General features: G+C 37.2%; 2 protein-coding genes across 2 annotated transcripts; one reads left to right on the forward strand and one right to left on the reverse strand.

Moving 5' to 3' along the window:
• The first annotated feature begins 1,413 nt into the window (after positions 1 to 1,413).
• Positions 1,414 to 2,830, forward strand: tcap (titin-cap (telethonin)). The gene is made up of 2 exons (XM_026916959.3): positions 1,414 to 1,670; positions 1,913 to 2,830. The coding sequence occupies exons 1-2, from the start codon at positions 1,522 to 1,524 to the stop codon at positions 2,301 to 2,303; spliced, it is 540 nt and encodes a 179-aa protein (XP_026772760.1). The 5' UTR covers positions 1,414 to 1,521; the 3' UTR covers positions 2,304 to 2,830.
• A 6,147-nt stretch (positions 2,831 to 8,977) lies between these two features.
• On the reverse strand, positions 8,978 to 15,555 carry LOC113528501 (proline-rich protein 29). The gene is made up of 6 exons (XM_026917088.3): positions 15,439 to 15,555; positions 14,269 to 14,356; positions 11,736 to 11,842; positions 11,426 to 11,625; positions 10,809 to 10,879; positions 8,978 to 10,652 (listed from the first exon to the last, which is right to left on the reverse strand). The coding sequence occupies exons 1-6, from the start codon at positions 15,499 to 15,501 to the stop codon at positions 10,612 to 10,614; spliced, it is 570 nt and encodes a 189-aa protein (XP_026772889.1). The 5' UTR covers positions 15,502 to 15,555; the 3' UTR covers positions 8,978 to 10,611.
• Positions 15,556 to 16,936: the final 1,381 nt, after the last annotated feature.

Consider the following 16,936-nt stretch of genomic DNA (forward strand, 5'->3'; position numbering starts at 1 on the left):
GAACTCGAGTGGCCTGCACAGAGCCCTGACCTCAACCCCACTGAACACCTTTGGGATGAACTGAAACACTGACTGGACCCCAGACCTCCTCACCTGACATCAGTGCCTGATCTCACTAATGCTGTTGTGGATGATTGGGCAAATCCCCACAGCCACGCTCCAAAATCTAGCAAAAAGCCTTCCCAGAATAGTGGAGATTATTATAACAGCACAGGGGGACTGAATCTGGAATGGGATGTTCAAAAAGCACATATGGGTGTGATGGTCAGGTGTCCACAAAATTTTAGCCATATAGTGCACTTATTATTAGCCTTAGATTATAGTAGCAAATCTGCCATACACATCCCTGGTCATAAGTTGTTATTATAGAAATGATAATGTATTAGAATGGCGCATTAATATAAAACTGTTATTTGAATTACAGCAGGTGCCAGTATTGTCAGAGCTGCTGCAGAGCTATCGACCAATCAGAGTTGAGAACTGAACAGAACTGTGATATTAATGAGCTACGGGAATTGGTTTAATCCCAAGCTCTCAGCTTATTATTCAGATAGTCATCCTATTCATTCATCTTACTCAGTAACTACAGTGCAACTAATAGGAAAATGAAGATAGTTACAAGAAAACTATCTGTAAATCTGGACTCACTGAAGGGTCTTGGGAAATTAAGGTGTTAATGGCCAGAGATACCAACAACTTTATTAATCAAACAAAATTATCAATTATAATGTATGTCCTGTAACTTTAATAATCATCATGCATGTCCTGTAAATCAGTTGTTGGAAATTTCTAAATGCTGTAACTGCCATGAAATGAGGAAGTTATACAGGGTAAATAATTTGCTCACAGGAAGATTAGTTGATTAATCCCCCTTTAAACCCCTTAACTCTCATGTTCTTTGGTTGATCTAGATTAATGCAAGTTTTGCTCTCTCATTTCAATTGTACTGTAGTTCTCAGAACCCAGGCTAGTTTTGAGTGACAAAAGCGCCAGAGACTGAAATAGTTTCCATGTTGCCTGTCACTCATCTGAGTTTCCACATTAGTGTAACCTGTTTCTCATCGTGGTGAGAGTGATCATACTGATGATGATGATGTTCATGACAGTGATGATGGTATAGATGTATAAGGATGTGGATTCATGTGTGTTTCTGCTTTGCTATTAGTTAGAGCCACAGATGCGTGTTTTAAAGAGATCATTTTAAAAGACCACTTACTGGCATCAGGGGATTTTAAAGCCTCCTCTTGATCATTCCAACCCTGGGTCCAGTGTGTGTGTGTGTGTGTGTGTGTGTGTGTGTGTGTCTGTGAGTATGATCGAGAGAGTATCAGCTGTCGGCACAGACAGAGTGTGGAGTGAGGCCATAGTGTAGAAATAGCATCAGAGCCTGTATAAAAGCACACACCCTCACCCTGACAACTGCACACACTCAGAAGACAGAACCAGAGGAGAAGCTGCTTCCAGAGCAGTAAAAATACATTTTTTAAGCATTATATACACACATATACAAGAAGGACAAAGATGCAGGTGTGTACAGTGTTGGAAAAACGTGGTGGGTGTGTGGTGGGAGCCGAGCTGAGCTGCAGCGTCAGAGAGCAGAACATTTCCCAGAAAGAGAGCTACAGCGCTGATTGGCACAGCATCAACATGAAAACGCAGCAGGAGGACCGGTGAGTAAATACTAAATACATACACACACATACACAATTAGAGTGCTTTACGAAAAAGGTTTCAATCATGGATGTTCTCAAAAAGCTCTCAACCAATGGATATAACTCCAAAAATATATGTCAGAAGTGTCAGAAGGAAAAAAAAACACCAAGTAATAACTGAATCTCCAATAACATTAAATAATAAGCATTTTTTAAAAAACTTTTTTAAAACTATTTCTCTCGTATGCTTCTCTCTATAGCCAGTTCATGAAGATGGCTGATGATTCCCGGCGAGAGACACTTTCTCGTTACTGGCGTGCCCGTCCCCTCTCCCAGCAATGTCCTTCAGGCGTCCTGCGTGTCGGCACTGTGGAGTCTGGCATCGGTGAGCACCAACTGCTACCCTACAGAAACACTCTTCCGCTACCCATCTTCAAGCCGGCCGAGCTGGGTGTGAGGATGGGCCGCGGTGCTCCTCACAGCCTGGAGGACCTGCCCAGTGCCCGTGCGCCTGATGGAGCATGCCCAGCCAAGAGAGATGTCCTGGAGATCACACGAGACCTGCCGCCTGTCAAACCCCTCCGTATGGAGTTCGCCAAGGCTCCCAGAACCCTCGGCAGATCCATGTCTCAGGAGGCCCAGAGAGGGTGAAGAAAGAGAGGTGGAGAAAAAGAGGGATGAGGAAATGAATGGATGGACTTGTATAACCTGTGAAAGAGTGATGAGGAAAAGGGACTGATGTAGCAAATGTAGCTAGACAGTGTAAGCAGTAGAAGTGTTATACGCTCTCTTGTTGTACTGCTGAAATTGAAGGGAATGAGAATGCGGTTGATTTTGTAAATATTTCCATTTGTTTAGATATTAAAGTTATTTTTGTATTGAAATTTTAAAAAAACAGTTTTATTGTGTTCTGGTTGTTTGAGAATTATATGGCAGTATAACAGTATAAGTCATGAGAGAGAAAGAGAAAGAGAGAGAGATTCAGATTTCCTGCAATGGCAAAGCTCACGTCTGTTCATAGTGTGGAGAAAGAAAGTTTGACTGGTGTTAAAACTAATAATTGCACAACAAATTAACTACTGAATCATTAAGAAATATCCAGGGCTGAGGGTTTGAGAGTTGTCTGTTTCTAATACTTTTATTGTATGGTTTTGAATAAAATCACATAAAACTCACAAGGCCAATCGGTGAGTCCACACTTACTATCTTCACTCTGGTAAATATATGCCTTCTTATTTTCACTTCAGTTACTCAACAAATTTATCGCTGTTACTGAAAAATGTGGTTTAAGGTATAGAACCACACCCTAATAGGTGTTTTTTTTTCCTTTTAATCATATCAAAATACAGAGTAACCTGTTAAGGAAAGACAAATAAATATTATATTAAAGAGAAAATATAAAAATTGCACAATCCATTATCTAGCAAATGTATTTGACTCAGTTATTTTTTACTGTGATGATAAATGTTAGCGTGAAGACTTTCACATGTATTTATATGATAATATATTGTTATTGTATATATGCACATATTTAAATTTGCATTAAATAATTATTTTTTATTATATTTAGAAAAATAAAGTGGATGTAGCTCCTGTTAAAAAAAAAAGGCTGAGAAAAGGCTTAGTGCTCAATAAACAGGTTGAGATTAAAAAAAAAAAAAAAACTTTTGAACTTCTTTTAAAATCAACAATACAATAAAATGTATTATGCTTAAAATAAAGGGTATTACATAATAAAATGCAAGATGTGTGACAAATTAAAGGGGAAAAAACAACATAAAGTGTCTTAGTAAGGTGTTGAGGTACAACAAGCCACCAGAACAGATTCAGTGCACCTTTGCGTAGAGTCTACACCTCTCTGGAACCATACTGGAGGAATGAACTCTGTTCTTCCGAAAAAGATTCCCTCAGCTGGTGCTTTGATGATGTTGGAAAGTGCTGAGACCGCTCCCATTAGGGTAGAAATGCTTCACCATAAAAACAAAGGTGATCAGTCATAAGAACTTTATACTGATTTGCAGTGGCCCTTCCTTCTAGGTGTACAAGTGGACCCTAACCATACCAGTAAAATAAATAAATGCAGCCACAGCATAATAGATCTCTCTGTTTTCTTTAATATTTCATCCGTATGGATGTTGTGCATAGTTAATGGAGTTAAAGTAAAATACAAAGGTATTTACACCAATAATTCTTGAGTTTTGTAAAAGTTATATTGTTATAAAAGTTGGAAAACATCTAAAATTCTGAAAATCGACAACTTGAAGCAAAATCACGATATTGCCCTGAGGCGCCTTGCTTTAAGATGAAGGTGCAGTTACATAAAATTCATTGCTTACTCTAACCATAAATGATTTGTTTATAGCTATAAATAAGACTCATCAATTTGAAGTAGTTATGCTTTGTTTTCATGTTACCACTTTTGACTAGCATAATGAACTCTGTAAAGATAAGAGGTCTGTTTTGTGAAAAACTGCAAGCTTCTCTGTCCAGTCATCTTTAAATATTCTGTTTTTACTGTAGACTAGCCATATCAAATGTTCACAAAATCAGATCAGAGAGAGCAAATAAAATTTAAAAAAATCTATCAAAGACTGTGAAACTCTCCCTTTTATGAAGTAAGGTGTCTAGCCGTGTGATTAGTTTCTTGTGTGATGAGCTGATTTCAGCTAAATAATTTACATTAATGCATGATTTTCTGCAACAAGCTGCAACAGTAGATCTGCTACAGTATCTGTAAAGGTTCATGTTTAGAAAACAATCTGAATACTTTGCTTGGTCCAAATCCAGAACACAGTTGATGACCCCTGAATGAGGGAATTGGTTCAGGTTTTCACAGCTGTTCTGTGGGTGGAGCAACTGATTCATTGCCCACAGAAACAAATCCCAAAATGGTCCCAAAATAGTTCAAACACCCACTATATAAATTGAATTATCATTCCACCACCATGCGTCAACATAGTTTGCATTTTCTTTTATAACAGTGGTCCCTGTCACTTGCTGTGCTTCATATCATTATCATGGAAAAAAAATTAGATGGGAAGAGTGGAAAGGGAGGCAGCAGTGGAATTGGGGGATGGAGCAGAACGGACTGTCCCTTGGCACCGCTCTGTTCCGTTTTCGCCAACAAACTGGTTTAGTGACAGACCTTCAAAAGTTCTCCTCTCTGGGAAGCCATGACAAAAATGTCCTCCTAACAGTGGTCAATCTAACTTCATAGGTGACAGATGAAGCCTAGACTCTTATAAAAAGTTAAACAGTAAGAAATCTCTTCCCAGCAAAACAGGCTTCATGTAATTTGACTTATAATGCCCCATACTATTAATAGCACAGGTGGTGGTTTCATTTGGCTGCAGCTTCAAAAATGAATCCTGAAGACTCCAGTAAGCCATGAAATCATTCTAAGGTTGAAATGTAGCAGCATTTCAGAGACGTAACCCGAGCACTTACTGTCTGTCTCATTGCTGTGAATGCGATGAGATTTCTGTTAAAGTACATCTATTAAGAACATGCTGTACATCTCTTTTTCTCGTTCGCTTTCTCTGTAACAGCTTTAATCAAATCTCTATTAATAGCTAAATCCACAGGAGTGAGCAGGAGTCAGGACTCTCCTGTGCTCGTCCGCTGATCTCTTAATCCTTCACGTTCTGTCTGTACTTTTGTTCCAGTGCCAACAAATGTCATAATGTCTTCTATTACACTCCCAGTGTCTCTGTCTCTCTCTCTCACACACACACACACATGCTGATCAATGAACTATTGTGCATTTCATATTTCTATGACTGCTTTGCAGATTTTGACTGGAATTTTGCCGACTATAGCTTTCTGCTTAGCAGCATTGTATAATAAAGGTCATTAAGCACTTGAATACATTTGGGATAACTCTACTTGGATGGCTTATTTGAGTTTAAACTTTGGTATTTAGGTCAAATTTGTTCACAGAATCAATATTTTTCCCCAGAGGTTGGAGACAGTTAGAAGCAAAGAATGAGCAAACAATTTATTAGAAATGATTTCTATCACATTTAGAGGTAGATGAAACGTTTGATGATAATATCTGTGAAACCTAATACAACATTTGTTTTTATTCCAGATTATATATATATACATATATGCATACTTTTGCACTCAACTGTATAAGACAATAGTGCCTTGCCTAAGTTGTAGTGGTACTATTTAGAATTGAAATGCACTTATATTAGACTATACGTTAGGAATCTACACAAAATAGACCCTTATATTACAGTGTTGGCAAAGTTAATATAGTTTGCAAAAAATATTTATAAATTAAAGAAGAAAAAAAACAAACATTGTGACATGTAAGTATTCGTGTCCATTGCTATGCTTAGTTCCAGTGCAACCAGTTGCATAATTACATAAATGGAGTCAATTGTGTGCAATAGAAGTGTCACATGATCTCAATGTAAATACGTCCATTCCTGGAAGACCCCAGAGTTTGTCAGAGATCATACCTGTATACATACACCAAGCTGTGTGTGGTCTCTTTCTCTGTGTGTGTGTGCGTGTGTGTGTGTGTGTGCCTATCTGTAAGAATGTGCACGTGTCCGTCCTCATGGAATCAAAGCACCCAGAAGAGCTTTTACATAACCGGCATAACAAACATATCAGTCTTTCCCTGACAACAACAACAACAATAACACACACACACTGAGGAATGTGCTTACCCACTCTTGAGGACAGGATCAGTTATTCACACTGTTACGGAGAGTAGCAGATAGATTTCAACTGTAACACATGATATTTTATAAGTAACAGTAGCAATGTTTTACCTGTTGAAGTGCCAAAGTTTATTAGAGACAGGACAAAAAAACCAATTTGACTGAAAAAAATTTTTTTCGACTTTTTTGGCTGCTTGATAGAATTCAGCCAGAGCAAAATCTGATGGTTTTCCCAGACATATATACTTGCATATCATTTAATTGCTTATCAGTATGTTGCATATCATTTAATTGCTTATCAGTATGTTTTGATATATTACAATATCAGATGTCTTAAAGTAGAAAGTATACTGTACATGCAGGTCTACGCATATTAAACTGAATCATTATCCTTTATAAATTCTAATTAGCAGCACAGCCTGGGATGTAATATGTTGCCTTTGCAAAATGCTGAGAAAATTCGCACCTTGCATCCACTGTTGCACCCAGATCTACCACCACCCACGATAAAGCAGTTACTGAAGATGAATAAATGATGAAAGGACAATGCAAATAAATTGACTGTTTATTAATTGAAAGCAGTACTGCATGTGTGAAAGTGAAGAGGAAGGAGGAATGAGTCAGAAATTCAATGTGCTCTGTGTCCTTTCTATAAAAAGTCTTTGGAGCCTTGTTTGAAACAAGTGGCGCTACATGTGTATTTGTTTTCAACCACAAGCATGAGAGTGGCTCTCCTAACCAACACAACTCATTTCACACACACACACACACACACACACACACACACTTGGTGTGTCTTGTGGGTGCAACCAAAGATAAACTACATACCTCATCCACTTATGTAAAACAAGCATCCAAACACTTCACTAGCTTCACCAAACAGGCACCAAACTCAACATGTGATAGAAGAAATGGTTCGAAGAAGTGGCTTTGCTCGAAACTAAAATCAAAATGGTATTACTGAGTCAAGTTATTCTAGGGGTCCAAGCACAAGAGGGTTTTTTTGGTTATTGTTTTGATAGGATTTTCTTCTTTTTCTTCTTCTTCTTCCATTCAGTTCACTTAGATCTTGAGCTAATTTGCATATGTAAAACCTACTTTTGCGAACTAGTCCTATGATTTTTGGCATTTCATCAATTGGTGTGAAAATACTCAGTAGTGTCTAATCCTCAGTAATAATCCAAAATATGTTGTGATTTGTGAACAGCATGGCCGACACATGAAAATTGATTCTAGCAGGATGGAGACTAATTTAATCAAACAGCTGTAAATCATTACTGGTTGTATGGAATCACATAAAATTTGTAAAGACGTGTTCAGGAAAAAATTCTGAGGCAGTCTGGTCATTCTTAGAGGGCAGAAGTAAGTTCAAATCACTGTTTCTTAGGAACTGTAAGTCTGATCAAGCTGAAGTTTGGTGTACTGCATTATTGTGCTAACCTGTAATTAGATTTCTAATGATGTATGTATTACTCATCATGACTCCAGGCAATTCCCTGGGTTAGCACTAAGCTCACAAAATTTAACTAGTATGTTCTAATATATTCAACTAGAACTAGTATGTTCAAAAGTAATAATAGACCACTCTTTATTGTTCTATGTAACTTGGCAAGAACAGGTCTCTGGGGTGCTATTAGGGAACAGTGCTTGGACCCCTCAGATCGCTGCTTGTGGTTATATTTATTAGTATTCTTGAGATAGTGGTCTTTGCACAATGCTAAACTGGAGGCTAGGTTTACATACTTGTTAGCTAAGTGTTCCATTAACTCCTGAACCCAAGCACATGAACAGATTCACCCTGCTGTTGTGGTTTGCTCATTTGTCTGACCAGGGCAACCAGCTTTTTTTTTTTCAATTGATACAAATCAGTCATCATAGTATGTGAGTGAGTTCATCATGCAAGGCCTAGCTAAGCAGCACACACACCTTTAAACTTCACATTCATACACCGAGCCAAAGACCAGCAATGTATTCATCAGACTCGCCTCCTATCCTTCTGTCCTATCACACACAGATTTAAGACACAGAAACAGTTTGCTAATTATAAACTCTGACTCATCCTCACATGGACAGAGTGGCCCTCACTGACCTCTGCTGTTCAGGTGATAGAATTACCCTCCTTACTTTCACTGCCCTGCTTCACACAACAGATAAATCAATCAACAGCGTTTACTTTTCAGCAGTGTGGCTGAGAATACTGTGCTTTGCCAGATTTTTTCCAGGTTTTTTTTTTCATTCATATTGAGTACTTTTCTAGTATTGAACATTTGAATTTCTCTATTTATTAAAAAAAAAAAAACACACACACACACACAAACTCACACACACACACACACACATATATATATATATATATATATATATATATATATATATATATATATATATATATATATATATGTAAGATGTAACAAGCTTTATTGTGTGTTGTAAATTTTTTACAAAATATATTATATACATATATAATATACATGTCTAGTCTGTAACCAATACATACTGTATATTGTTAAAAAACAAAATATACATTTATTGGTTGTGCATTTCTACAAAAACCCTACAAAAACAATTTTGGCTGAAGTGATATCCATCAGGACAACTTGTAGAGTGATAATGCACTTGCAATTATGCAATTATTTTTAAAGCTTTTTATTCTTTAATAATATTAAGTTTTGTTTTGCTATTATTACTGCTTTAAATTCTTTGTTAGTTTTGCAATAAAGTTTAGAACGTCAGTGCTTTGCAGCCAGGACTACTGCCAGAGCAGTCTGGTGAAGTTCCGAGTCAGCCTGCTCTGGCAATAGTCCTGACTGCAAGGCAGGTCACAGGTTTATATTAGCCTGCTGTTCTAGTGTGTTATCAATTGTATAGCAATGAAAAGTGACTTGGTCACTTTTCATTTTTCCACTTTTCTAATTTCTCTGTAACATGTGAAGCATTTTTTTTCTTCCTAAAGTCAAGAGAAAGGAAAAAGAGAAGCTGGTGAAGAAACAACTGTTTATTGCTGTTACACTGTAGGTTTCACAGATGTTCCAAAACATTAAATGTGCCTGTAAACTTTTATCAGTAAAACATGTCCTTCTTCGACTAATGCAAAATGTAATCCCTGAAAAACTATTGTGATGTAAGAAGAATAAACATTTCAGGTCATTCTGTTATAGGAAAATAATCACTTGTGAATTTCTTTTTAAAGAGCATTTTAAAAAAATTGGGTATCTGCAATTTGATAGCGAGTATCAGTATCAGTACTGGTCTGGATAAATATTAACAAACCAAAAGTGTATGTGTATTTGTTCAGTTTGACTCTAGTGGAATCTGTTTGCAGTACTTTACCAGTTGCAATGATGATCTTACAGAAGAGGTGGGTAAATGTTATCACAAAAAGGTTATTCACCTCAACTACTAGCAGTGAGCCCACTTGCAGTCATCACTTTGCTAACTACATCCTGTTCCTGTTTATTTCACTGTAGTTATCATTAATCATTAATAGTATTTGCCAGTGGTGGAAGGCATACTAAGCAACAAGTTATTCACATGGAAATAATGACAGCACTATTCTGGCACTGCTACCTGAGTTCAAAGCTTTAAAAATCACAGCACTAAATGCGAGTTCTGGCATGGTGGATATGACCAAATAACAACAAAGCTAGTCAGGTTACTTATTTGATGGCCATTTATCTAATTGTGGGAGATTTGCCCTGTCCAGTTCTTTCTCTTTTATCTCTTTTTTGCGTTTGGGCTCCACCTTTACCGTATGTTTATAATCAAAAGATATCCTGATACTTTTGAAAAGAATGCTGCTACCTGCTGCACTGTTAGAAACTAATAATTTCAAATCAACAAAGCAAAGAGATGCATGGCCCATTAGCGACTTCTAAATCATATGATGGAATCAGACTTATTGTGCTTTTCCTAGACTTTGGAGATCTCTAAGAAAAATTTGGAAAATCATGAATTGTCTTTCAAATTTTACAACATTAGCACAAGTGAATGAAATATTTCATGAGGAAAAAGTCTCAGATGAATGTGAAGACGTAATTCATTAGGTATGATAGAAAAGTAAATTGTAACCATTAAGGAGATTTATTTCATTGTCTACTCCTAAAGAGAACAGGCTAAAGTGATTAAATGAAGTAATTTAACTGTTATTTAATCACTTTATTACAATAGGTTCTCACATTACACAGCAAGAATGCTCAATTAGCTCTTGATTTGATGTACTGTTTGTCAGTGTTTATATGAAAGTCCATCCAAGTTAGCTTATTGTTTCTGTTTCAGGTCTGTGTCTAATCTTGTCTGTGCTGCCTTCTTTCTGCATCATAATACTCTGAAAGAAAGTGAGAGAGAAATTTGGACATTCAGGTGTTTTCAGCTGTCAGCTCCAAGTTATTCTCTGGAGAGAAAAGCTGTCTACATTCTGGATCACTATGAACATCTCCAAACAAATTGGTTTGTGTGTGTGTGTGTGTGTGTGTGTGTGTACCAGCAGCAGGAGGAACGTCTGGTCCAACAGTACCTGTTGCGCTGGGTGGTGGTGGAGGAGGAACAGCTTTCCTGCAAAACGACACTTTTGTGTGTTAGTGATGGTGTGTGTACGTTTGGCAATATCATATCAGTTTATAGTGAAAAAATGTTCAATAAGAATAACTGACTTCACCTATCATTATTTATGTATTTGTATTCTGTGTATTTTGATTATTTTGAAATTTATAAGGACTGACATATGGTAGCAGCTTGGAAATAGATAAACAATAAAAATATACATATCAGAGACTTTGATCATGCATAGTGAAGGCCTCAATCAAACTGACATCTATAATTTAAAAAAATGGATTTTTAACTTCATACAGGAATTATTCATGAAATGATCATTAATTAATCATGCTTTGTTTAATAACATATGAATTATTTACTTCTAAATAGTTTGCTATCAAACCTTAAAATTAAACATTTATCGTAGTGACCCTGATCTTAAGTAATAATTCTTAGAGTAACTCTGAGCAATAACATAACTCTCAGGAAATTCCTGAATAAAGTACCAATGCTAAGGCTGTTCTGAGGACATACATTTGTAGTGTAAATCAGGGTGTGTTCTCTCACCTGTCTCTGTGTTCTGTGTGGACGTTGTATAGAGGGTTCATAGGATCGTGAAAGCTCGGAATGGTCTGAAGAGGGACGTGAGACTGCATCGGTGCCATAGACATAGGAACCCATACAGGGTAAGATACGCAGGGGGGACAGGGGTAGTGGTGATGATACACCTCTGGATCAATCTCAGCTGTTACAGGGGGACCTGGATGCTGTTTTAGTATAAAGCATTAAAAGATTAAGCTGCACAACTTTTGCATACATGGTTTACAAAATAAAATGAATTCAAAAGGCTGCTTGCATGCATCAGTATTTTATTTACCTCAGGTGCTTGCATGTAGCCAAAAGAACTGAGTGCAGACATGGTCATGTTGTTCATGATGACCTGGTGCATCTGAGCATTCTGCATCATCATCAACTCTACAAGGTCTGTCAGACACACACATACACACATGTAGAGATAGGCAACACTATACTGCAACTCCAGCACTTACTGGAAGACCGTATGATACTCAAGAGGAACTCATCACAAATCATTATGCATGCCATACCCATGAGCCTCCACTAGATAGTGCTTTGTGAACACATCTCTTCTGGTTAGATGTCTATGAATGTGTGTAATGTGAAAAAGAACTGTAATCAGTGCTCTACAAACTGCTTTTAGTATTTACTTTTCGAAACTAAATGAAATTAAACACAATGGTCACATTGGTTATCACAATATCACTAAAAAGTCATTGCAACTCTGAGGAACTTGGCCTAAATATTTAAGAATGTTACCAGGATTGAATCTCGAGCTCACTTTTGGTGTGTGTGAAGTCTTTTCTAAAATATGAAGATGGATATGGATATGGATACGGAGATAAGAGGCAAAGTCTCACTTTAGTTAACGCTCAAACTATTAGCTGTAGGAATTTTATTAGATACATGTAAAATACTAAAATATTACTTCTAGGCAAATTACATGTAGTGCACATTGTACAGGGTACAGCTTATCCCTCTTAAATGTCACAAATTATGCATTATGTATTTTGAGGGTAAAAATAAACATATTGTAACTTAATTTGTTATCAGGCTAGATGGAGAACATGTATACTACCCAAACTAAACAAGATTTTGAGGTGTGTTTTATATTTTATAAGTCACTATAAAAGCTACGTCCTTTATTTTGATGTTGCATTTATTGCACTTACACTTTGATCATATCCATCCCACTGAAAGCTTTGGTAACAAAACATATTAAGGTTATATTTAAATCATTCACTAGAGAGTCAGATATGTTTCATCAATAAACACAGCTAGGATTTCACAGAAGGAAGTAATATGACTGATATGGCAGATATCCACCTTCTGTAGCCCATCATGCAAAAAGATCTTGTTTACTCACCAAAACTCTTTAATAATGAGGTTCGGAAAGCATGTTGCATCATGAGGCTTGTTTTCTGCAGGAAGAGTGCTGAGCCAATCAGAATGTAACCTTCAAGATTCTGAATCTTGGTACCAGAAAAGTGTACAAAAGATATCAGATGCTCTGTGAGAAGAGTATCTGAGACTGAGATTGCTAAGAGGCTAACCATGTGTTGACCCTGTCCTTCCTTTTCTGTGTGAAGGATATATTTTTTCACTCATTCATTTTCCTTCTGCTTTTGCTTTTGGTGGAAGCAAGCTAAGGTGGTCAGCCCAGACTTTTCTATCCATGACCACAGATTCCAACTCCTCCTGGGGGATCCCCAGACTTTCCCAGGCCAAGTGTAAGATACAATCTTTCCAGAGGATTGTGGTTTTGCCCTTGGGTTTCCATCCTGTGTGATGTGCCTGATACAGCTCTAGCGGGAGCTGACCAGGGGGCATCTTGATAAGGTGCCTGAACTGCCTCAAATGGCTCCTCTCAATTCGTAAGGGTAGTGTCTCTACTCACCCACACAAATAGAAAATGTACCTATACAACACATAGGCCAAATCAAATATTTCTAAAATTTCGTTATGTACTCATTCAGACTGTGGTACTTTTGATTCCTGTAAAGTGACTACTTGAACAGTATTCATAATCTATAGACTCAAAATCCATGTTTCCGGAAGCTCTTTGCTTCTTTACACTAATGGGCGATATCTTCTGTTATAGTTTGACTACACTAAAAAAAATTATATCTAAGCAAGTGAAAATAGTTTGAATATGGGCAAATTTATGTAATATTTCTTATTTTGAGATCATTATAAACCCAATAAAAGGTTATTCAGCCTTTTTGTAGATGCTTTTACACATTTCAAGCTTTAAAAATTCTACAGTTTCACTTCTTCCTAGAAATAAGTATCAAAAATTAAATATTGTAGTATTTCAGGCTTGGAATTAGTAAAACAATACCTGGAAACAGTTTTAATACTGTATTTGTACTGTATTTGATTTATCGTAATCTAATAATAGGAAATGCTAGATACATTTGACAATATTGAAGATCATTTCACTTTCTAAGATGTCTTTTTTTGTAGGGCAGGCACTTCATATAGCATACCCACCTACATAGAAATTTTAAAATTCAGTACATGAACATTCCATTATATATGCATAGAAATTCACAGCTTTATAGAAACCCAGATTTAGATCTAGATCTCTAATAAGCAAGCAAGAGGTGATGATGGCAAGGAAAAACTCCCTGATGCGGCATAAGAAAGAGACCTTGAGAGGGATCAGACTCAATAGTGTACACATTCTCTTCTGGGTGACACCTGATAGTGTTAGAGCATTATGTTTTACACCACTGAAATTATCTTTAGGTCTGTGCTGGTGGTTACAGCGCTGAAGGTCTCAAATTTGGGTGTGGGTGTGTCTGTGTGTGTGTGTGTGTGTGGTGCTGTACCCTCCCTGATGTGTCCTGGCCTTAAAGTTGGTGCAGGTGGAGACATTGCTGAGGGCAGTTGCTGGAAGAGGGTAACAGGCTGAGGGGCCTGTAGAAGAGAGACAGACTGGTGTGTAAAAACACAAAATGACTTCATTGAAGGGGTCACTGTGCTTTTTTCATTTGAGACACAGACCGAGGCGGGAATGCAACACTGCAAATCAAACTCACAAGTACTGACTTCACACACTGCAACTTATTTCAATTCTGCAGGTGTAGGTGCTGATTCAACACTTTAGGTTTTAGTTGAACAATGTAGATGTTAATTTACTATGGTAATGTTTGGAGGTTATTTTAACACCATAGATTAGGGATCATCAACTGGCAGCAAAGTATTTCAGAAGACCAAACCAAGTACTTGGCGGAGACAGCAGTACCAATAATGTATGTAAAATAACAATAATAATAATAATAATAATAATAATAATAATAATAATAATAATAGGCTGTAGTTCAGCGACTCTAGTTTTCTAGACTAGCAACAGGGCTAGAGACATTATGTCAGAAAGGGGAGAGCACTCTGTCTGGTCTGATTAGTGAACTGACTTTAAACTGAATGTATAAGACAAATGGACAAAGAATTATTTGTTTAGTCTCCTCACATCAAATTCAAAATAGATGTGTCTCATCTGTTCAGAATCCATGGCACTAGTGAAAAATGGTAACATGAAGCATCAAAACCACTTAAAATCTCCTTATTTATAGGCAGAAACTAATCCTTATTGGTTAAGCATCAAAAGGTAATGCTAGACATGTTAGTTGCTTAAGCAAGGAATTTTATCAAACTGGACCTTGACAAATTGTAGTTGAAAACCCCTGCCAGATTTTAACCCCTTGAAATCTCTGTTTATTATTCGGTTCTTTATCTTAAAGCATATTATTCAGTAACTTCAGTGAAGCTAATATGAAAGGTATGAACATACAGTATGAGATTTAGAAATTAAAGTTTTAACCCACAAGGAATTTAAGAAGTTATTAGTTAATCAGTGGGTATTTTTCATGTTCTGTACCTTAATTAAACTTTACATGACATTTTCTGCATCATCTATTTTTCACATCTGCAGTCTGTCACATGTTGTTCAGCTGCATAAAAACTCTCAGCTGGTAGACTGGTACTCATCAAGGACTCACCGGTTGTTGAATGAGTTGGAAGTGTGAGAAATCATCCTGCTGGATCTGTGCTGACTGTTCCATGCTTTTTTTTACTGCAGTTCAGCTCCAACTTTGTGCAGCTACACCTGTGTGTGTGTTACGTTGCCTTGGAGCAGGGACGCAAACAAACTCGGCTTTCATCTGCACTATGAACAAAGGAACAAAGGAAGCGTGTGTGATATGTGTCCCATTAATTACTTTACATGAAAATAGCTTAACATATGCGCATTAAAAATCCCCAAGGTTGAATTTACACCCACAGTGTACATTTGTGCCCAGATGGACTTATATAAACACTGTAGGAGTTCATTTAACACTGGGGATTTTAATGTGTGGGTGACAGTGTGTGTTATTAAATTCATTTTTTTTTGCATGGACAATGCTGGAGTGTGCAAAGCTAAAAACTACTTTTATCTGTTACTTTTGCCACCTCGATCATGCAAAAAAAAAGTCTTAAAGCAAATCAGAAGATCATCGGGGTCTCTCTTCCCTCCATCACGGACATTTACACCTCACGCTGCATCTGCAAAGCCACCAGCATTGTGGATGACCCTACACACCCCTCATACACACTCTTCACCCTCCTGCCTTCTGGTAAACGGTACCGAAGTATCCGCGCCCTCACGACCAGACTGTGCAATAGTTTCTTCCCCCATGCCATCAAACTCCTCAATACTCAGAAACTGGACTGAAGGAACACACACACATACATATATACACACACAACTGAGCATCCTCCATCCTCTCTGAGATCCTTTTGCAAGTTTTTGCACATGTTTATGCTGCTACAAATACTTATTACTGTACATAGGCTGCTACTCTTATGTTTACACTTATGTTTACACTATTTCAGCTACTTGTTTTGTACTCTTGTACTCTTTGCGCTATTGTCACTAGGTTCACTTTAAACAGAACTGTGTACTGGTCGGCGCTGCACTGGGACTTACTATGCTCATTGTCTGTCCCAGTAGTCATTGTACTGTCTTGTGCTGTCTTGTGCTGTCTGCACATGTTTCACTTTATGTATAAATTATGTAGTCCCTTGTAGTTCTGTGTTGTTCTGTGTCATCTTATGTAGCACCTTGGTCCTGGAGAAATGTTGTTTTGTTTCACTATGTACTTGTATATGGCTGAAATGACAATAACCTCCACTTGAACTTGAACTTGAACTTACAGGCTGGCATACGACATCCAGTCAACATCTAAAATTAAAATATTCAATCCTGTTACATCCAAAAGGGACTTAGTTTTTGAGGTCAACCTATGAGATCTCATTAGATATCCATTGAGCTGGGCCATAATATAATATAATGCTGTTACTGGTGCATTTTTGTCAGTCCAGGGTGTTGTTTCTTTAATACACAACTTTTTATGGTCCATACCGGTGTACAAAACACATTGACAGTGCTACTGTAGTAAAAATTCACTTGAGTAAAAGTAAGAGTAAACAAGCTATCTGGTGAAAAACTACCTGAGT

This window comes from Pangasianodon hypophthalmus, chromosome 13, assembly GCF_027358585.1.
Source record: "Pangasianodon hypophthalmus isolate fPanHyp1 chromosome 13, fPanHyp1.pri, whole genome shotgun sequence".
Taxonomy (NCBI): domain Eukaryota; kingdom Metazoa; phylum Chordata; class Actinopteri; order Siluriformes; family Pangasiidae; genus Pangasianodon; species Pangasianodon hypophthalmus.